This window comes from Asterias rubens, chromosome 7 (genome assembly GCF_902459465.1).
Source record: "Asterias rubens chromosome 7, eAstRub1.3, whole genome shotgun sequence".
Lineage (NCBI taxonomy): Eukaryota > Metazoa > Echinodermata > Asteroidea > Forcipulatida > Asteriidae > Asterias > Asterias rubens.
In genome coordinates, this window is record NC_047068.1 from 8995445 (window position 1) to 9019318 (window position 23874).

Sequence of the window (23874 nt, forward strand, 5' to 3'; positions counted from 1 at the left end):
TATCATCATCATTAGAACGTGTAAGTTGGGGGTGTTTGAAGTTGTCTTTCCCACGAAGTTGGTTCATAACTGTGTTGTCTCCTACAACCACATACTGATTCGATCATTCTGTCTTTTAAACCGTCAAGTTTGTTTTCAAGGAACACGTTGCCTTGGATCGGTCGAGTTGGTCTTTGAAAAGCGTTTGTAACCGTTTGTTATGAAGTACATTATGGTTAGAAAGATGTTTTAAAGTAGAATACAATGATCTACACAAATTTGCCTCGAAATTGCGTGGTTTTCCTTTTACTTTGCGAACTAACACCGTCGGCCATTTTTGGGAGTCAAAAATTTGACTCCCATAAAACAAATGGCCGACCGTGTTAGTCGGCAAGGTAAAACGAAAACCACGCAATTTGGAGTGTCACTCTAAACACAGTTTTCCCACAAGTGTCATCAAAATACCATAGGTTACCACACCATGTAAAATGACACGTACCCGTCGCACGAGTGACAAGCTCAGTTGTGTTATATATTTACCTTCGTGCTTGAACAATAATTTTGGAGAGAGCACAATGGTGTTTACATTTCGAACTATTGGTGCGTAAGTAAATTTTGCAAATTAGCTGGCTACAGCCAAACGGTTGGGATGGCAACCTGAAAACACACAATAATAATAATACAATCGAAGTCTTATATAGCGCACGTATCTACTAAACAACGTACTATTTGTTTATACAAACTTTCAGAAAGATAGGTTATTGCAGTGATGAATTTTGAAACCCAATTAGTTGGCACATTATAAGAATTTACAAGGTGCTGTGTCGCATACAGCAGCCACAGCCAGGAAAACCGGGGTGAACTCCTTCTCTTTTCGATAAGTGCACTGGGTTCGTTTACATGCGTTTACACAACACATGGGACCAACGGCTTTACGTCCCATCCGAAAGACGAAGCAATGGTTAAGTGTCTTGCTTAAAGACACTGGATACTATTGGTAATTGTCAAAAGACCAGTCGTCCCACTTGTTGTATCACCCTTGTCACACGAAGTTGTGTGCGTTCAGATGCTTGATTTTGAGACCTCAAATTCTAAACCTGAGGTCTCGTAATCAAATTCGTGGAAAATTACTTCTTTCTCAAAAACTACTCCACTTCAGCCGTTTCTCACAATGTTTTATTCTACCAACCTCTCCCCATTGCTCGTTACCAAGTAAGGTTTTACGCTAATAATTATTTTGAGTAATGACCAATAGTGTCCACTGCCTTTAAGGAAAGTGTCACGGCTTGGGATTCGAACCCACACTCTGCTGATCAGAAACACCAGAGTTTGAATTCGGTGCTCCTAATCGCTCGGCCACGAAACTTCCACAAGTGTCACCGATGTTTTAAAGAGCCAGTCAAGAGACAATAAGAGCACACCGAGATCCTGGGGACTATTGTAGTTATTATATATTATTCTGATCCAATTTAGCCAGGGCAGAATTATCCCAGTTCACACCGGTCGCACGGAGAGTGGGCGGGGTGGGGGGGGGGGTTCAGCCGATGGGTGTCTTCCTTTGAAAATGCTGTTTGTCTTTATCTAATGAAGTTGATTTATGCTGTCTCTTACACATGCACTTAATGCTTCAGTTAGTCTATTGTATATTCTGTTTTAAACTGCCAAAGTTTGTTTTAAACTGTCTCGGAGTAAACGCACTATTGAAGGTGTTCCCTGTCGGTTCATGCCGGTCATTGCCGGTGATTAGACTGCCGTGAAGAACAAAACAGATTGGTGTGAATTGAAATACTCATACAAGTCAAAAGTGAAAGTTCAGCTGAATACAGTGCTGCCTAAACTTGCTGCTAAATCAGGAAATATTCATGGCGACTTCACAGGAACGTCGAATACATCCACGGTGAGTGATTTCAGCGGGTATCGTATCTCTGGCCACATCAATCGCTAACGGACACCGTTATAGTTCAAAGTAGACACAACCCTCAATATCCTTGCAGGCTGACCTCCACACAACCAAACTCCTTCTTGAACAACATCTGTGCAGCCGATCCACATACCAACGCTCTCTTTCACTGCCCATTCGTAGATGAAGTGGTTTTCTTCTCTTGAATCAGGCACTACGAGGTTGCTCCCTGGTCGCTTGCATATCGCATCGGCTTGCATCCAGTTCATCTTATCAGGGAGTAAGATGTAGCAAGACTCACGCCATTTTACCCAGCCAGTTGGACACGAGGAGAGGACGATACCAATGCGTTGCATTGTCGTCAATATTAAGAGATGAAACAGAATGGTATTCATGCTTTGAAGAAACAACATTATCTTGCTGCTCATCAACTCGGGTCTTGTCACTTATAAACACGGTCTGCCTACTGAATTTAAAGTGACATACGACACCACACCATAGGCCTTTCGTCGCAACATGGTCAAAATAGACGAGCTCGGTTGTTTACATACGACACCACACCATAGGCCTTTTGTCACAACATGGTCAAAATAGACGAGCTCGGTTGTTTACATACTACACCACACAATAGACCCTTCGTAGACAAGCTGAGTTGTTGCTATCCTAAACTGACGAGTTACTTGGAGCTTATGGCACGTATAACTTATAAAAACACTTTATTACCAAACCGTAATGACAAAGGCCCGTTATCCGTTCGACAAGCTCAGTTATTGGTTCTTTATTAAATTTCTAGCATACACTTATTTATTGGAGATACCCTTGGGACTGTTGTTAGCATAAAGACCTTCACATTGTTCGCAAAATTAGCTATACGGGCAACCGGAAAACCTCTTGTACCTGACATTTTCAAGGATCTGTATCAAAGATAGCATGAACACAACAGGGGATATTAACTATGGATCCACGGCCCATCTCATAATAGCCACCAACAAAGGATCGTGCGAGCTTGGCTTCGCACATCACAATACGCCTACTTCGGACTCAATATTGCCACGATGACGTCAGACTGTTCTTAATGGACACGAAGCAACCATGTTGGGGAATTAATTAACCGATTTTGTGAATTTTTTTAGGGTTTTATTTGAGCCACGGGAATGATTTGTTGAAATCAGTGAGTAAAGTTGCGCAGCTAGCGACAGAATCGAGACCTCTAAAAGTCAGAGTAATGAGGCTTATATTTTATGCAAATGAATATAACACTAAGAATACGTTCACTGTGTAGTCTAGGATCGGTTCCCGTCATGGGGGGGGGGGGGGGGGCGTTCAGCAGGAACTAATGAAAGCGGAAAAGCATTCATCAAATTCTATCAAAATGTATAAATCAATGGAACGATTTTTTATTTCTAAACACATAATTACAATAACACAGCACTTTCAAATTATATTGTTTATGGAATAACAACACGGAGATTAGAGTTAAAAACACGTTTGGCTAGTACACAAAATATTGACTGCTTAGAGTGCTATGGTTAAAACTACGACTCCCGAGGTGATCCCCGGAGAGTTCTATTTTAGAATAGAACGGTCCGGGGATCACCGAACTTGAAACTCAAGAAAACATGTAATTTTTAGAAAACGGAGTCCAAAAATCTTTGAGGGCGCACTTGGTATCCTTGTACGAGAGCACGAGAGTTACGGCAATTTGCGATTCAGAAGCCATTTTATTCCCCAAGAAACGCACGGACGAACACGGAGTAGTCGGCCCATTAGGTTGGGAGACAACATGGCGTCCAGCAATCACGTGACAAAAAACTGCATTTTTTTGTTTCACCTTCGTGTCGCAACTCCCTCAGTACACAGCTCCGCCCTGCAATAGCAACACATTATTTGCCGATCATTTGGGTGACATGATTGGCTTGTTGGCTCGCCTCTTACCAAGGTGACCCCGGTTCGATTCCCGGACAGGGCCATATGTGAGTTGAGTTGTGCGTTGGTTCTCTGCTGTGCCATGAGGGTTCTCCAGAACATTCGGTTTTCCCCCCCTCGGGAAAAATCAAACACTTTCGATCTTTGGCTATGCTTCGTGGTTATAATGGGTTGATGTGGCTGGCAGCCAAAGGGGCCCTTGCATGCCTGCTTCTCTAACACGTTGTAGCCGCGTCATTCGCAATATTCAGCACTTCGCTGTGAGTAAGGTTTTGTTTAGCCCCCCCCCCCAAAAAAAAAAAAACAAAATAAATAAATAAAAAAAATTATGTTATGTTAAACGCAACGAGTTTGATAATAGGAGGCGTTGAGAACAAAAATGTGCATTGTCATTATCATCCAGATATAAAGTTGAATTGTACTTAGTGCTCAGGATTTAAGGAAAAAGACTATTGACGTTATTGGCGTCAATAATTTGTGAAAATTGGTCAAGAAGATTACGTCACAAGACGCATGTGCGTGGACTGTCCAATCACACACACACGATGGTGCATTGCAGTTGCTTTTGCCAACTTTCTGCAATTTGAGGAATAAATGAAACAATTCAATAATTTATGTCAAATGAATTCAGGACCTAACACGACTGCGCTCCTACAATAAAATTGAGTAGTTTCTACATAGCAGTATGGGTGCCAAACAATAATGTTGCGAGAGGAATCTACTTCACAAAAAAATATCGACTTGTGATTATAAAGTTTTCTCTTCATAAAACCTGTATATCGCCGTGTATTATTTACTGTTGACTCCAGTTAAACTGGTGTATTTCAAGCGAATACACACTTAAGGTTCTTCTCACTGGATGTATCTCAACATATTATGCATTATAACACACCTGTGGAAATTTGAGCTCAATTTGTAGACGAAGTTGCGAGATAATAATGAAGAAAAAAAACCTTGTCATACGAAAGTTGTGTGCTTTAAGATGCTTATTTTCGAGACCTCAAAATCTAGTTCTGAGGTCTCGGAATCAAATTCGTGTAAAATTACTTCTATCTCGAAAACTACGTCACTTCAGAGGGAGCCGTTTCTCACAATGTTTTATACTATCAACCTCTCCCCATTACTCGTTACCAAGTAAGGTTTTATGCTAACAATTGATTTGAGTAATGACCAATAGTGTCAACTGCCTTTGTTTACCTAACTATCTGATGATGCCTGTAATTTGTGCAAGAAAGAAGATGGCAGCCGTCTCTTTACGAAACATCCACCCGAGCCAAAATGGCCCTACGTGACGTTAATTGCTATTAAGAATCCGTCGATTTTTGTTAACATCTGCGGTTTAAAGTCACCTGGAAGTGGTATTTTGTCAAAATAAAGCTTTTGTCACTAAAATATGTGTTTTGATGAGTGGAATATTAGTAAAACAATAAATTAACTTAAGGTTTATAACAAATTAGTTTCCATGTTATTTACTCGAGAGGGCGCTGATCGCGACGTCAATCGAGGCGCGATGAATCGCATGTTCAGTGCCAGCACAAGATAGTGAGGCTTGGCGCAAGCTAAAAACATACCCTCAAAGTTGATTGAAACAATACCTGATTTTTTTCACGTTAGGCAAATGCTCCTTTAGGTTCGTTACGTCTTTCTGGTACCTTCTTCCACTTCCCCACTAGATGGAAAAATTGTTAGGATGGCGTCATGTTTTAGAAAAGAACTTTTCTCTTCATGTCAAAATGTGTATTGTATTCGACCGGATTCTTGCAGCACGACGCGTCGTGACGGATCGGAGTGTTTGCTGCACAGCGCTGGAAAAGACGTCGGACCGGACCATATTGCAAACTGACCCCAGCTTTAGTTGTTTTGCTGCATCAAGCAGCAATACACCTGGTCGACATTGCCGGAAAAATGAAAACAAAAAAAAACTTTTTCGAAACGTACAAACTCACGACTAGGACTTGAATGTTAGATCGAGGCAAAGTCTGCCTCGATTGACGTCACAAAATGGGTAGGCGGAGTCACCCCACACAACTTTTTTTTAAAGCATATAAATCGTTTAAAACAATTACTCAAAAAAATGTATTGTTCAAGAACATACTCTTGCATGCCGCCTCGGCTTGTATCCAGTTCATCTTCTCAGGGAGTAAGATGTAGCAAGACTGACGCCATTTTACCCAGCCAATTGGACAAGAGGAGAGGACGATAACAATGCTTTGTACTGTCATCAATATCAAGAGATGAAACAGAATGAAATTCTTTCTTTGAAGAAAAAACATCATCTTGATGCACAACAACTCTGGTTTCCATGTCACTCTAAACACAGTTTTCCACAAGTGTCATCAAAACACCATAGGTTACCACACCATGTAAAATGACACGTACCCGTCGCACGAACGACAAGCTCAGTTGTGTTGTTTATTTACCTTCATGCTTGAACAATAATTTTGGAGAGAGCACAATGGTGATACACTTCGAACTGCTGGTGCGTAAGTAAATTTTGCAAATTAGCTGGCTACAGCCAAACGGTTGGGATGGCAACCAGAAAACACACAATAATAATAATAATAATAATAATATCGAAATCGTATATATTGCACGTATCTACCAAACAAGGTACTCAATGCGCCGAGTATTTTTTTATACAAACTTTCAGAAAGATAGGTTATTGCAGTGATGAATTTTGAAACCCAATTAGTTAGCGCCTTATTAGGGTTTACAATGTGCTGTGGCGCATACAGCAGCCACAGCCAGAAACATCGGGGCGCACCCCTTCTCTTTTCGATACGTGCACTGGGTTCTTTTACATGCGTTTACACAACACATGTGACCAACAGCTTTACGTCCCATCCGAAGGACGAAGCAATGGTTAAGTGTCTTGCTTAAAACACTGGACACTATTGGCAATTGTCAAAGACCAGTCTTCTCACTTGTTGTATCTCAACATATGCATAAAATAACGAACCAGTGAAAATTTGAGCTCAATCGGTCGTCGAAGTTGCGAGATAATAATGAAAGAAAAAACACCCTTGTCACACGAAGTTGTGTGCGTTCAGATGCTTGATTTTGAGACCTCAAATTCTAAACCTGAGGTCTCGTAATCAAATGCGTGGAAAATTACCTCTTTGTCAAAAACTACTCCACTTCAGCCGTTTCTCACAATGTTTTATTCTACCAACCTCTCCCCATTGCTCGTTACCAAGTAATTTTACGCTAATAATTATTTTGAGTAATGACCAATAGTGTCCACTGCCTTTAAGGACACAAGTGTCACGGCTTGGGATTGGAACCCACGCTCTGCTGATCAGAAACGCCAGAGTTTGAATTCGGTGCTCTTACCCGCTCGGCCACGACACTTCCACAAGTGTTACCGATGTTTTAAAGAGCCTGTCAAGAGACAATAAGAGCACACCGAGATCCTGGGGACTATTGTAGTTATTATATATTATTCTGATCCGATTTATCCAGGGCAGAATTATCCCAGTTCACACCGGTCGAACGGAGAGTGGGCGGGGTGGGGGGGGGGGTTCAGCCGATGGGTGTCTTCCTTTGAAAATGCTGTTTGTCTTTATCTAATGAAGTTGATTTATAATGTCTTTTACACATGCACTTAATGCTTCAGTTAGTCTATTGTATATTCTGTTTTAAACTGCCAAAGTTTGTTTTAAACTGTCTCGGAGTAAACGCACTATTGAAGGTGTTCCCTGTCGGTTCATGCCGGTCATTGCCGGTGATTAGACTGCCTTGAAGAACAAAACAGATTGGGGTGAATTGAAATACTCATACAAGTCAAAAGTGAAAGTTTCGGCTGAATACAGTGCTGCCTAAACTTGCTGTAAATCAGGAAATATTCATGGCGATTTCATAGGAACGTCGAATACATCCACGGTGAGTGATTTGACAGCGGGTATCGTATCTCTGGCCACATCAATCGCTAACGGACACCGTTATAGTTCAAAGTAGACACAACCCTCAATATCCTTGGAGTCGGTTTGATCGTCCTCAAGAATGGTGACGTTGTTGAGTTGACACTTCTTCTCGTTCTCGCTGCTCTGCCGAACATTAAAGGAGCGGCATCGAGGATCTGATGTACACGCCCAGCCACAAGCAACCACACCCTCTACGGCCAGGTTGTCGATGACGTGTTTGATGGGGCAGTATTGAGAGACACGCCCATTGTGATCAATCAGGGTGTGGTAAACTGGCACGGTAGGGACCGGCATCTCACATACGGCTTCTTTATAAAATGTGGTATCGACATATTTGCAACTTACGTCATCAGACCAAGCTCCACCTTTGAATATAGTCATTCGGGCACAGTTCAACCCTGCGTCGCTGTGAGGCTGGTTCGGATACCAGTTGGTGAATTTTGCAGGCTGACCTCCACACAGCCAAACTCCTTCTTGAGCAGCATCTGTGCAGCCGATCCATAGACCTCCCTGTCCTTTCACTGCCCACTCGAAGATGAAGTCGTTTTCTTCTTTTGACTCAGGCACTATGAGGTTGCTCCCTGGTCGCTTGCATGCCATCTCGGCTTGCATCCAGTTCATCTTCTCAGGGAGTAAGATGTAGCAAGACTGACGCCATTTTACCCAGCCAGTTGGACAAGAGGAGTGGACGATAACAATGCTTTGCATTGTCATCAATATAAAGAGATGAAACAGAATGAAATTCATTTTTTGAAGAAAACACAACAACTATGGTTTCCATGTGTCACTCTAAACACAGTTTTCCACAAGTGTCATCAAAATACCATAGGTTACCACACCATGTAAAACGACACGTACCCGTCGCACGAGTGACAAGCACAGTTGTGTTACATATTTACCTTCATGCTTGAACAATAATTTTGGAGAGAGCACAATGGTGATACACTTCGAACTGCTGGTGCGTAAGTAAATTTTGCAAATTAGCTGGCTACAGCCAAACGGTTGGGATGGCAACCAGAAAACACACAATAATAATAATAATAATAATAATATCGAAATCGTATATATTGCACGTATCTACCAAACAAGGTACTCAATGCGCCGAGTATTTTTTTATACAAACTTTCAGAAAGATAGGTTTATTGCAGTGATGAATTTTGAAACCTAATTAGTTAGCGCCTTATCAGAGTTTACAATGTGCTGTGGCGCATACAGCAGCCACAGCCAGGAACATCGGGGCGCACCCCTTCTCTTTTCGATACGTGCACTGGGTTCTTTTACATGCGTTTACACAACACATGGGACCAACAGTTTTACGTCCCATCCGAAGGACGAAGCAATGGTTAAGTGTCTTGCTTAAAGACACTGGACACTAATGGCGATTGTCAAAGACTAGTCTTCTCACTTGTTGTATCTCAACGTATGCATTAAATAACGAACCAGTGAAAATTTGAGCTCAATCGGTCGTCGAAGTTGCGAGATAATAATGAAAGAAAAAAACACCCTTGTCACACGAAGTTGTGTGCGTTCAGATGCTTGATTTTGAGACCTCAAATTCTAAACCTGAGGTCTCGTAATCAAATTCGTGGAAAATTACTTCTTTCTCAAAAACTACTCCACTTCAGCCGTTTCTCACAATGTTTTATTCTACCAACCTCTCCCCATTGCTCGTTACCAAGTAAGGTTTTATGATAATAATTATTTTGAGTAATGACCAATAGTGTCCACTGCCTTTAAAGGAAACAATTGTCACGGCTTGGGATTCGAACCCACACTCTGCTGATCAGTAACACCAGAGTTTGAATTCGGTGCTCTTAACCGCTCGGCCACGACACTTCCACAATAGTGTTACCGATGTTTTAAAGAGCCTGTCAAGAGACAATAGGAGCACACCGAGATCCTGGGAGTATTGTAATTATTATATATTATTCTGATCCGATTTATCCAGGGCAGAATTATCCCAGTTCACACCGGTCGAACGGAGAGTGGGCGGGGTGGGGGGGGGGGGGGGTTCAGCCGATGGGTGTCTTCCTTTGAAAATGTTGATTTATAATGTCTCTTACACATGCACTTAATGCTTCAGTTAGTCTATTGTTCTGTTTTAAACTGCCAAAGTTTGTTTTAAACTGTCTCGGAGTAAACGCACTATTGAAGGTGTTCCCTTACGGTTCATGCCGGTCATTGCCAGTGGTTAGACTGCATTGAAGAACAAAACAGATTGGTGTGAATTGAAATACTCATACAAGTAAAAAGTGAAAGTTCAGCTGAATACAGTGCTGCCTAAACTTGCTGCTAGATCAGGAAATAACTGTCATGGCGATTTCACAGGAACGTGGAATACATCCACGATGAGTAAGTTGACAGCGGGTACATCGTACGTCTGGCCACATCAATCGCTAACGGACATCGTTACAGTTCAAAGTAGACACAACCCTCAATATCCTTGGTGTCGGTTTGATCGTCCTCAAGAATGATGACGTTGTTGAGTTGACGCTTCATCTCGTTCTCGCTGCTGTGCCAAACATTAAAGGAGCGGCAACGAGGATCTGATGTACACGCCCAGCCACAAGCAATCACACCCTCTACGGCCAGGTTGTCGATGACGTGATTGAGGGGCCAGTATTGAGAGACACGCCCATTGTGATCAATTAGGGTGTGGTAGACTGGCACGGTAGGGACCGGCATCTCACATACGGCTGCTTTAGATGCGGTGCTATTGCATTTTATGGTATCAGCCCAAAGTCCATCTTGATATCGCGTCATTCGGGCACAGTTCAACCCTGCGTCGCTGTGAGGATTGTTCGGATACCAGTTGGTAAACTTTGCAGGCTGACCTCCACACAGCCAAACTCCTTCTTGAGCAGCATCTGTGCAGCCGATCCACAAACCTCCATTTGCTACTGCTACCCACCTGAGGATGAAGTCGTTTTCTTCTCTTGAATAAGGTACTACGAGGTTGCTCCCTGGTCGCTTGCATATCGCCTCAGCTTGCATCCAGTTCATCTTCTCAGGTAGTAAGATGTAGCAAGACTGACGCCATTTTACCCAGGCAGTTGGACAAGAGGAGAGGACGATAATAATGCTTTGCAATGTCATCAATATCAAGAGATGGAACAGAATGGTATTCATGCTTTGAAGAAACATTGTAATCACACGCCACAGTAACTCTGGTTTCATTTGAAACATAAACTGACACACAACTGTCTTTCACCAATCATGGATTGAACATGCAATCAACAGTGGATACACCACAAGTATACAGCCGAGAGTGTGTGTCCTATCGTCATCTTCACCGATATCAACCGCTTCTGTCAAATCATCTAAAATTAATAACTGTTTTTGTTTTAAGTGCTCTAAGTGTCTCTTACAAGTTCACTAAATAATGAGCCTAATGGATTCGAAGCCAGCGAAAACAAGGGACCCGATGGAGGTAGACGATCAAATAATTACACTAAGAATAATTTATTCGATTTCTGAAAAAGGATGATTATACAAATAATGGATGCATATGCATTAGAGATTATCGCAGCATTATATAATCCCAAGGTAGATATTGTCTTCTTTGTTTCATAAATAAATAAGGGAATAAAAGGGTAGCGACGAGTTCTTATACACTACCGTTTAAAACCGGCTGGGTCGTGGCCGTGCGATAAAGGCTCGAGCCGAAGGTTTTAAACTACAAGGTTTTAAACGACAAGGTTAAACGGCAGTTTAAGAACGAGTCACTGCTCTTCTATACCCATGCATAATTGCCTTTTTGGTTAACAGGAGTAATGAAGTAAAAAACAAAATTGACTCCCATAAATGGCCGACCATGTTAGTCGACGAGGTAAACAGAAAAACTGTGCAATTTCGAGGCATGTTTATGCGGATCATTGTATTCTACTTTTACAGCATCTTTCCATCTATGCGCATTTATTAACAAACGGTTACAAACGCTTTTCAAAGATCAACTCGATCTATCCGAGGCAACGTGTTCCTTTAAATGCAAAAGAGTGAAAAACAAAACACTCAATGAAGAACAACAGTGGTTAAGAACTCATCAATTAACAGTCGCAACAACAGTCAGGCGGTTGCAATACTAATGGAAATATCCAGCAACACACCGAGAACATTGATTCACTTTCTACATGATAGTGTTTTTTGTTGTCAACGCAACTTGTAGGTTAAGTTACAAGGAAAGAGATATTACAGTCACAAGTGAAAAGTTAAGCTGTGAACGTTATTATACTTATTGAGATATCAGGAAGATATCATAAAGATGTTGAATAAAGAAAGTTAGCCTGCACGGTCTCAAAAAGTCGTGCTGTTCAAGAAAACCAATTCACGCGACTTGTGCTATAGACATAAAACAATCCCCCAAAATACAGCACAAAAAGATACTAACCTTTCTCTAATATCAAGAATAATTGTCAGTGAATGAAAATGAAATGCTTTCATAAGAATCACCTGCTTAGCACATGGAAATCTTGCTTAATAGTAAAAACAGTTCACGAAAGACAGTGGATACTATTGGCAATTACTCAAAATAATTATTAGCATAAAACCTAACTTGGTAATGAGTTATGGGGAGAGGTTGACAGTGTAAAACATTGTGAGAAACGGCTCCCTCTGAAGTGATGTAGTTTTCGAGAAGGAAGTAATTCTCTACGAATTTGATTTCGAGGCCTCCAGTTTAGAATTTTGAGGTCTTGAAATCAAGCACCTGAAAGCACACAACTTCGTGTGACCAGGGTGTTTTTTCTTTGATTAATATCTCGCAACTTCGATGACCAATTGAGCTAAAATGTTCACAGGTTGGTTATTTTATGCATATGTTGAGATACATCAAGTGAGAAGACTTGTCATTGACAATTACCAATAGTGTCCAGCGTCTTTAAAGGGTCTATGTACTTTTTGTAGGACAAAAAACACAATGTCCACAGATTTACATTAAACTTACACCGTTTGAAGATAATGATAGTAGAAAGCTTCTCGAAAAATATAACTTGCCTCGGTGCTGTAGTTTTTGAGAAATGAGTAAAAGAATTCAAGAAAATAAGTTTCGTCTCAGTGATCATGAGACGAAAATTATTTTAGCATGTAAAAACGTAATTTCATGACATTGTTTTACTCATTTCTCAACAACTACAACACCTCAGCAAGTAATATTTTCAGGAAAGCTTTCTACTATCATTATCATCAAACGGTGTAAGTTTAATGTAAATCTGTGGACATTGTGTTTTGTGTTACAAAAAGTACCCAAACAGCCAATATTCCATAAAGTTTTCATTATTGCGATTGTCGTTTTGTCCTAAGCAAAACAATGTTTCAAGCTTTTTTCTGCTAAACAGCTTTGTAAAAAACTGTGCAATACCGATCATATTTGCTGATATCCGATTCATCCAGAGCAGGATTGTTCCAGTTCACAAGGATCGACCGGGTGGTATTCAGCCAATGGGACCTTCATTAATTTGAAGATGTTTGTCTCATAAAATTGATTCATACGTCTCTTACATTAACATAATGCTTCGGTTAGTCTGGATTTACTTTTAAACCGTCAATTTTGTTTAGAACTGCCGCAATCGAACGCACTACTGTGAATGAGTGTCAGTTCATGTCAGTCTTTGGCGGTGATTAGACTGCATCAAACAACAACAAAGCAGAAGTTTCCAAAATATATGATTTGCTGATTTAAATACTCAAAGGTTAAAGTAGACACAACCCTCGACGTCATGGGAATCGGTCTGATCATTCTCAAGACGAGTGACGTCATTGAGCTGAGATTTCTTCTCTTTCTCGCTTCTCTGCCAAACATTAAAGGAGCGGCATTGAGGATCTGATGTACACGCCCAGCCACAAGCAATCACACCCTCTACGGCCAGGTTGTCGATGACGTGATTGAGGGGGCAGTATTGATAGACACGCCCATCGGGACCTAGCAGGGTGTGGTAGATTGGCACAGTAGGGGCCGGCATCTCACATGCAGCAAATTTATGGATGCCATTCTTGCAACTTATGTTATCAGACCAAACTCCAGGTGCTTGAACTGTCATTCGGGCACAGTTCAAGTTCATGTCGTTTCTTGGGTTGTCGTTTTTCCAATTTGTGAATCTTGCAGGCTGACCTCCGCACAGCCAAACTCCTTCTTGAGCAGCATCTGTGCAGCCGATCCACAGACCTCCCTTCCCTTTCACTGCCCACTCGAAGATGAAGTCGTTTTCTTCTTTTGACTCAGGCACTATGAGGTTGCTCCCTGGTCGCTTGCATATCGCCTCGGCTTGCACCCAGTTCATCTTCTCAGGTAGTAAGATGTAGCAAGACTGACGCCATTTTACCCAGCCAGTTGGACAAGAGGAGAGGACGATAACAATGCTTTGCATTGTCATCAATATCAAGAGATGGAACAGAATGGAGTTCATGCTTTGAAGAAACATTGTAATCACACGCCACAGTAACTCTGGTTTCATTTGAAACATAAACTGACACATCTGTCTTTCACCAATCATGGATTGAACATGCAATCAACAGTGGATACACCACAATTATACAGCCGATAGTGTGTGTCCTATCGTCACCTTCACCGATTTCAACCGCTTCTGTCAAATCATCTAAAATTAATAACTGTTTTTGTTTTAAGTGCTCTGAGTGTCTCTTACAAGTTTACTAAAATAATGAGCCGAATGGATTCGAAGCCAGAAAGCATAATTTATTCAATTTTTGAAAAAGGATGACTATACAAATAATGGATGCATCTGCATTAGAGAATTATCGCAGCAATATATAATCCTAAGGTAGATATTGTTTTCTTTGTTTCATAAATAAATAAGGGAATACAAGGGTAGCGACGAGTTCTGACACTACCGTTTAAACCGGCAGGGTCGTGGCCGTGCGATGAAGGCTCGAGCCGAAGGTTTTAAACTACAAGGTTTTAAACGACAAGGTTTAACGGCAGTTTAAGAACGAGTCACTGCTCTTCTATTCCCATGCATAAATGCCTTTTTGGTTATAAAGGGGTAATGAAGTAAAACAAAAAATGTACTCCCATAAATGGCCGACCATGTTAGTCTACGAGGTAAAAAGAAAACTGTGCAATTTCGAGGCATGTTTATGTGGATCATTGTATTCTACTTTTACAGCATCTTTCCAACCATGTGCATTTATTAACAAACGGTTACAAACGCGTTTCAAAGATCAACTCGACCGAAACGAGGCAACGTGTTCCTTTAAATGCAAAAGAGTGAAAAACAAAACACTCAATGAAGAACAACAGTGTTTAAGCACTCATCAATTAACAGTCGCAACAACAGTCAGGCGGTTGCAATACTAATGGGAATATTCAGCAACACACCGAGAACATTGATTCACTTTCTACATGATAGTTTTTTTTGTTGTCAACGCAACTTGTAGGTTAAGTTACAAGGAAAGAGATATTACAGTCACAAGTGAAAAGTTAAGGTGTGAACGTTATTATACTTATTGAGATATCAGGAAGATATCATAAAGATATTGAATAAAGAAAGTAAGCCTGGTCTCAAAAAGTCGTGCTGTTCATTGGCCTCCCTTTGTCTGAGATCCTGACGTAAATACGAGACAACACACATGAAAGTGAGTCTGGTGCTTTTTTGTACATTCATTCTCTATAATAAACTGCGTGGTTTTGTTTTCATTACACGTCAAAGCAATGTAGGTTGAAACCCAATGTTAAAAAGAAAACCAATTCTCGCGACTCGTGCTATAGACATGTAAAATCCCCCTGAAATACAGTACAAAAAGATACTAACCTTTCTCTAATATCAAGAATCATTGTCAGTGAATGAAAATGAAATGCTTTCATAAGAATCACCTGCTTAGCACATGGAAATCTTGCTTAATAGTAAAAACAGGTCACGGTGAAGAACGGCTCCCTCTGAAGTGATATAGTTTTCGAGAAAGAAGTAATTCTCTACGAATTTGATTTCGAGACCTCAAATGCAGAACTTGAGGTTTTGAAATCAAGCACCTGAAAGCACACAACTTCGTGTGACCAGGGTGTTTTTTCTTTGATTAATATCTCGCAACTTCGATGACCAATTGAGCTCAAATTTTCACAGGTTGGTTATTTTATGCATATGTTGAGATACATCAGGTGAGAAGACTTGTCGTTGACAATTACCAATAGTGTCCAGCGTCTTTAAAGGACAAAAAACACAATGTCCACAGATTTACATTAAACTTACACCGTTTGAAGATAATGATAGTAGAAAGCTTCTCGAAAAATATAACTTGCCTCGGTGCTGTAGTTTTTGAGAAATGAGTAAAAAATTTCAAGAAAATAAGTTTCGTCTCAGTGATCATGAGACGAAAATTATTTTAGCATGTAAAAACGTATTTTCATGACATTGTTTTACTCATTTCTCAAAACCTACAGCACCTCAGCAAGTAATATTTTCAGGAAAGCTTTCTACTATCATTATCATCAAACGGTGTAAGTTTAATGTAAATCTGTGGACATTGTGTTTTGTGTTACAAAAAGTACCCAAACAGCCAATATTCCATAAAGTTTTCATTATTGCGACTGGTGCTCCACTCGTTTTGTCCTAAGCAAAACAATGTTCCAAGTTTTTTTTCTGCTAAACAGCTTTATAAAAAACTGTGCAATACTGATCACATTTGCTGATCCGATTCATTAATTTGAAGATGTTTGTCTCATAAAATTGATTCATTACGTCTCTTACATTAACATAATGCTTCGGTTAGTCTGGATTTACTTTTAAACCGTCAATTTTGTTTAGAACTGCCGCAATCGAACGCACTACTGTGAATGAGTGTCAGTTCATGTCAGTCTTTGGCGGTGACTAGACTGCATCAAACAACAACAAAGCAGAAGTTTCCAAAAGATATGATTTGCTGATTTAAATACTCAAAGGTTAAAGTAGACACAACCTTCGACGTCATGGGAATCGGTCTGATCATTCTCAAGACGAGTGACGTCATTGAGCTGACATTTCTTCTCTTTCTCGCTTCTCTGCCAAACATTAAAGGAGCAGCATCGAGGATCTGATGTACACGCCCAGCCACAAGCAATCACACCCTCTACGGCCAGGTTGTCGATGACGTGATTGAGGGGGCAGTATTGAGAGACGCGCCCATCGGGACCTAGCAGGGTGTGGTAAACTGGCATGGTAGGGGCCGGCATCTCACATACGACTGCTTTAGTTGCGGTGCCATTGCATTTTAAGTTATCAGACCAAGGTCCATTTTTTATCATTCGGGCACAGTTATAACGTGTGTCTTCCAACGTGAAGTCTGTTTTCCAGTTGGTAAATCTTGCAGGCTGACCTCCACACAACCAAACTCCTTCTTGAGCAGCATCTGTGCAGCCGATCCACATACCGCCATTCCCTTTCACTGCCCACTCGAAGATGAAGTCGTTTTCTTCTCTTGAATCAGGTACTACGAGGTTGCTCCCTGGTCGCTTGCATATCGCCTCGGCTTGCATCCAGTTCATCTTCTCAGGGAGTAAGATGTAGCAAGACTGACGCCATTTTACCCAGCCAGTTGGACAAGAGGAGAGGACGATAACAATGCTTTGCATTGTCATCAATATCAAGAGATGGAACAGAATGGAGTTCATGCTTTGAAGAAACATTGTAATCACACGCCACAGTAACTCTGGTTTCATTTGAAACATAAACTGACACATCTGTCTTTCACCAATCATGGATTGAACATGCAATCAACAGTGGATACACCACAAGTATACAGCCGATAGTGTGTGTCCTATCGTCACCTTCACCGATTTCAACCGCTTCTGTCAAATCATCTAAAATTAATAACTGTTTTTGTTTTAAGTGCTCTGAGTGTCTCTTACAAGTTTACTAAAATAATGAGCCTAATGGATTCGAAGCCAGAAAGCATAATTTATTCATTTTTTGAAAAAGGATGACTATTACAAATAATGGATGCATCTGCATTAGAGAATTATCGCAGCAATATATAATCCTAAGGTAGATATTGTTTTCTTTGTTTCATAAATAAATAAGGGAATACAAGGGTAGCGACGAGTTCTTACACTACCGTTTAAACCGGCAGGGTCGTGGCCGTGCGATGAAGGCTCGAGCCGAAGGTTTTAAACTACAAGGTTTTAAACGACAAGGTTAAACGGCAGTTTAAGAACGAGTCACTGCTCTTCTATTCCCATGCATAAATGCCTTTTTGGTTAAAAGGAGTAATGAAGTAAAAAAAAAAATGTACTCCCATAAATGGCCGACCATGTTAGTCGACGAGGTAAAAAGAAAACTGTGCAATTTCGAGGCATGTTTATGTGGATCATTGTATTCTACTTTTACAGCATCTTTCCAACCATGTGCATTTATTAACAAACGGTTACAAACGCTTTTCAAAGATCAACTCGACCGATCCGAGGCAACGTGTTCCTTTAAATGCAAAAGAGTGAAAAACAAAACACTCAATGTAGAACAACAGTGTTTAAGCACTCATCAATTAACAGTCGCAACAACAGCCAGGCGGTTGCAATACTAATGGGAATATTCAGCAACACACCGAGAACATTGATTCACTTTCTACATGATAGTGTTTTTTTGTTGTCAACGCAACTTGTAGGTTAAGTTACAAGGAAAGAGATTTTACAGTCACAAGTGAAAAGTTAAGGTGTGAACGTTATTATACTTATTGAGATATCAGGAAAATGTCATAAAGATATTGAATAAAGAAAGTAAGCCTGCACGGTCTCAAAAAGTCGTGCTGTTCATTGGCCTCCCTTTGTCTGAGATCCTGACGTAAATACGAGACAACACACATGAAAGTGAGTCTGGTGCTTTTTTGTACATTCATTCTCTATAATAAACTGCGTGGTTTTGTTTTCATTACACGTCATAGCAATGTAGGTTGAAACCCAATGTTAAAAAGAAAACCAATTCACGCGACTCGTGCTATAGACATGTAAAATCACCCTGAAATACAGTACAAAAAGATACTAACCTTTCTCTAATATCAAGAATCATTGTCAGTGAATGAAAATGAAATGCTTTCATAAGAATCACCTGCTTAGCACATGGAAATCTTGCTTAATAGTAAAAACAGGTCACGGTGAAGAACGGCTCCCCTTTGAAGTGATATAGTTTTCGAGAAAGAAGTAATTCTCTACGAATTTGATTTCGAGACCTCAAGTTTAGAACTTATAAAACACTGTGCAATACTGATCACATTTGCTGATCCGATTCATCCAGAGCAGGATTGTTCCAGTTCACAAGGATCGACCGGGTGGTAATCAGCCAACAAAGGACCTACTGGGAAGCTTAAATCAAGCAGTGACTTATAAATATTCGGCCTCAATATTGCCATGATGATTTGCAGTGTGACGTCAAATTGTTTATTATATTATTTGTTTAATTTGTTCTTAAAAATTTGTTGATATCATTTCCTAAACTAATTTGAAATAGAGGTTGTTGTTACCATGACATCCGTTTTTATATTTTACCTTGTTTCAATAAGGTACACATTAATAATAAAACTGCTATTTATAACTACAATTTTAAAGCAAAACATAATGAACACATTTGTGTGGACTCTATTGTTATTTAGCTATCTGCTGCTGTTGCTTCAGCTGTTGTTGTAGTTGCTGTATATATATATAGGCATGGGTATAATCCACATAGAAGCCTGGCTGATGGAGCAGTGTACTTCATTCCCGACCTCTTTAAAATTGCGTAGTTTTCCTTTTACTTTACGAACTAACAAGGTCGGCCATTTATGGGAGTCAAAATTTTGACTCCCATATATGGCCGACCATGTTAGTCGACGAGGTAAAAAGAAAACTGTGGAATTTCGAGGCATGTTTATGTGGATCATTGTATTCTACTTTTACAGCATCTTTCCAACCATGTGCATTTATTAACAAACGGTTACAAACGCTTTTCAAAGATCAACTCGACCGATCCGAGGCAACGTGTTCCTTTAAATGCAAAAGAGTGAAAAACAAAACACTCAATGAAGAACAACAGTGTTTAAGCACTCATCAATTAACAGTCGCAACAACAGTCAGGCGGTTGCAATACTAATGGGAATATCCAGCACCACACCGAGAACATTGATTCACTTTCTACATGATAGTGTTTTTTTGTTGTCAACGCAACTTGTAGGTTAAGTTACAAGGAAAGAGATATTACAGTCACAGGTGAAAAGTTAAGGTGTGAACGTTATTATACTTATTGAGATATCAGGAAGATATCATAAAGATATTGAATAAAGAAAGTAAGCCTGCACGGTCTCAAAAAGTCGTGCTGTTCATTGGCCTCCCTTTGTCTGAGATCCTGACGTAAATACGAGACAACACACATGAAAGTGAGTCTGGTGCTTTTTTGTACATTCATTCTCTATAATAAACTGCGTGGTTTTGTTTTCATTACACGTCAAAGCAATGTAGGTTGAAACCCAATGTTAAAAAGAAAACCAATTCTCGCGACTCGTGCTATAGACATGTAAAATCCCCCTGAAATACAGTACAAAAAGATACTAACCTTTCTCTAATATCAAGAATCATTGTCAGTGAATGAAAATGAAATGCTTTCATAAGAATCACCTGCTTAGCACATGGAAATCTTGCTTAATAGTAAAAACAGGTCACGGTGAAGAACGGCTCCCTCTGAAGTGATATAGTTTTCGAGAAAGAAGTAATTCTCTACGAATTTGATTTCGAGACCTCAAATGCAGAACTTGAGGTTTTGAAATCAAGCACCTGAAAGCACACAACTTCGTGTGACCAGGGTGTTTTTTCTTTGATTAATATCTCGCAACTTCGATGACCAATTGAGCTCAAATTTTCACAGGTTGGTTATTTTATGCATATGTTGAGATACATCAGGTGAGAAGACTTGTCGTTGACAATTACCAATAGTGTCCAGCGTCTTTAAAGGACAAAAAACACAATGTCCACAGATTTACATTAAACTTACACCGTTTGAAGATAATGATAGTAGAAAGCTTCTCGAAAAATATAACTTGCCTCGGTGCTGTAGTTTTTGAGAAATGAGTAAAAAATTTCAAGAAAATAAGTTTCGTCTCAGTGATCATGAGACGAAAATTATTTTAGCATGTAAAAACGTATTTTCATGACATTGTTTTACTCATTTCTCAAAACCTACAGCACCTCAGCAAGTAATATTTTCAGGAAAGCTTTCTACTATCATTATCATCAAACGGTGTAAGTTTAATGTAAATCTGTGGACATTGTGTTTTGTGTTACAAAAAGTACCCAAACAGCCAATATTCCATAAAGTTTTCATTATTGCGACTGGTGCTCCACTCGTTTTGTCCTAAGCAAAACAATGTTCCAAGTTTTTTTTCTGCTAAACAGCTTTATAAAAAACTGTGCAATACTGATCACATTTGCTGATCCGATTCATTAATTTGAAGATGTTTGTCTCATAAAATTGATTCATTACGTCTCTTACATTAACATAATGCTTCGGTTAGTCTGGATTTACTTTTAAACCGTCAATTTTGTTTAGAACTGCCGCAATCGAACGCACTACTGTGAATGAGTGTCAGTTCATGTCAGTCTTTGGCGGTGACTAGACTGCATCAAACAACAACAAAGCAGAAGTTTCCAAAAGATATGATTTGCTGATTTAAATACTCAAAGGTTAAAGTAGACACAACCTTCGACGTCATGGGAATCGGTCTGATCATTCTCAAGACGAGTGACGTCATTGAGCTGACATTTCTTCTCTTTCTCGCTTCTCTGCCAAACATTAAAGGAGCAGCATCGAGGATCTGATGTACACGCCCAGCCACAAGCAATCACACCCTCTACGGCCAGGTTGTCGATGACGTGATTGAGGGGGCAGTATTGAGAGACGCGCCCATCGGGACCTATCAGGGTGTGGTAAACTGGCACGGTAGGGACCGGCATCTCACATACGGCTTCTTTATAAAATGTGGTATCGACATATTTGCAACTTACGTCATCAGACCAAGCTCCACCTTTGAATATAGTCATTCGGGCACAGTTCAACCCTGCGTCGCTGTGAGGCTGGTTCGGATACCAGTTGGTGAATTTTGCAGGCTGACCTCCACACAGCCAAACTCCTTCTTGAGCAGCATCTGTGCAGCCGATCCACATACCGCCATTCCCTTTCACTGCCCACTCGAAGATGAAGTCGTTTTCTTCTCTTGAATCAGGTACTACGAGGTTGCTCCCTGGTCGCTTGCATATCGCCTCGGCTTGCATCCAGTTCATCTTCTCAGGGAGTAAGATGTAGCAAGACTGACGCCATTTTACCCAGCCAGTTGGACAAGAGGAGAGGACGATAACAATGCTTTGCATTGTCATCAATATCAAGAGATGGAACAGAATGGAGTTCATGCTTTGAAGAAACATTGTAATCACACGCCACAGTAACTCTGGTTTCATTTGAAACATAAACTGACACATCTGTCTTTCACCAATCATGGATTGAACATGCAATCAACAGTGGATACACCACAAGTATACAGCCAATAGTGTGTGTCCTATCGTCACCTTCACCGATTTCAACCGCTTCTGTCAAATCATCTAAAATTAATAACTGTTTTTGTTTTAAGTGCTCTGAGTGTCTCTTACAAGTTTACTAAAATAATGAGCCTAATGGATTCGAAGCCAGAAAGCATAATTTATTCATTTTTTGAAAAAGGATGACTATACAAATAATGGATGCATCTGCATTAGAGAATTATCACAGCAATATATAATCCTAAGGTAGATATTGTTTTCTTTGTTTCATAAATAAATAAGGGAATACAAGGGTAGCGACGAGTTCTTACACTACCGTTTAAACCGGCAGGGTCGTGGCCGTGCGATGAAGGCTCGAGCCGAAGGTTTTAAACTACAAGGTTTTAAACGACAAGGTTAAACGGCAGTTTAAGAACGAGTCACTGCTCTTCTATTCCCATGCATAAATGCCTTTTTGGTTAAAAGGAGTAATGAAGTAAAACAAAAATGTACTCCCATAAATGGCCGACCATGTTAGTCGACGAGGTAAAAAGAAAACTGTGCAATTTCGAGGCATGTTTATGTGGATCATTGTATTCTACTTTTACAGCATCTTTCCAACCATGTGCATTTATTAACAAACGGTTACAAACGCTTTTCAAAGATCAACTCGACCGATCCGAGGCAACGTGTTCCTTTAAATGCAAAAGAGTGAAAAACAAAACACTCATAGAAGAACAACAGTGTTTAAGCACTCTTCAATTAACAGTCGCAACAACAGTCAGGCGGTTGCAATACTAATGGGAATATTCAGCAACACACCGAGAACATTGATTCACTTTCTACATGATATTTTTTTTTTTGTCAACGCAACTTGTAGGTTAAGTTACAAGGAAAGAAATATTACAGTCACAAGTGAAAAGTTAAGCTGTGAACGTCATTATACTTATTGAGATATCAGGAAGATATCATAAAGATATTGAATAAAGAAAGTAAGCCTGGTCTCAAAAAGTCGTGCTGTTCATTGGCCTCCCTTTGTCTGAGATCCTGACGTAAATACGAGACAACACACATGAAAGTGAGTCTGGAGCTTTTTTGTACATTCTCTATAATAAACTGCGTGGTTTTGTTTTCATTACACGTCAAAGCAATGTAGGTTGAAACCCAATGTTAAAAAGAAAACCAATTCACGCGACTCGTGCTATAGACATGTAAAATCCCCCTAAAATACAGTACAAAAAGATACTAACCTTTCTCTAATATCAAGAATCATTGTTAGTGAATGAAAATGAAATGCTTTCATAAGAATCACCTGCTTAGCACATGGAAATCTTGCTTAATAGTAAAAACAGGTCACGGTGAAGAACGGCTCTCCTTTGAAGTGATATAGTTTTCGAGAAAGAAGTAATTCTCTACGAATTTGATTTCGAGACCTCAAGTTTAGAACTTGAGGTCTTGAAATCAAGCACCTGAAAGCACACAACTTCGTGTGACCAGGGTGTTTTTTCTTTGATTAATATCTCGCAACTTCGATGACCAATTGAGCTCAAATGTTCACAGGTTGGTTATTTTATGCAAATGTTGAGATACATCAAGTGAGAAGACTTGTCGTTGACAATTACCAATAGTGTCCAGCGTCTTTAATGTCCCATCCAAAGGACAAAGCAATTATGGTTTAGTATCTTGCTCAATGA

The 23874-nt window shown here is 40.1% G+C and overlaps 2 protein-coding genes across 2 annotated transcripts; both read right to left on the minus strand.

Annotated features, from left to right (window-relative positions):
• Positions 1-1920: 1920 nt before the first annotated feature.
• On the minus strand, positions 1921-2235 carry LOC117292397 (perlucin-like protein). Its single transcript, XM_033774426.1, has one exon. It carries the CDS (start codon positions 2233-2235, stop codon positions 1921-1923), a length of 315 nt encoding a protein of 104 aa, XP_033630317.1.
• Positions 2236-13409: 11174 nt separating this feature from the next.
• LOC117292398 (regenerating islet-derived protein 3-alpha-like) lies at positions 13410-14216 on the minus strand. Its single transcript, XM_033774427.1, has one exon. It carries the CDS (start codon positions 14214-14216, stop codon positions 13410-13412), a length of 807 nt encoding a protein of 268 aa, XP_033630318.1.
• Positions 14217-23874: the final 9658 nt, after the last annotated feature.

Excerpts from the sequence above, each read along its gene's own strand:
- LOC117292397 (XM_033774426.1), bottom strand. The coding sequence starts at position 2,235 with ATGCAACGCATTGGTATCGTCCTCTCCTCGTGTCCAACTGGCTGGGTA.
- LOC117292398 (XM_033774427.1), bottom strand. The coding sequence starts at position 14,216 with ATGATTGGTGAAAGACAGATGTGTCAGTTTATGTTTCAAATGAAACCA.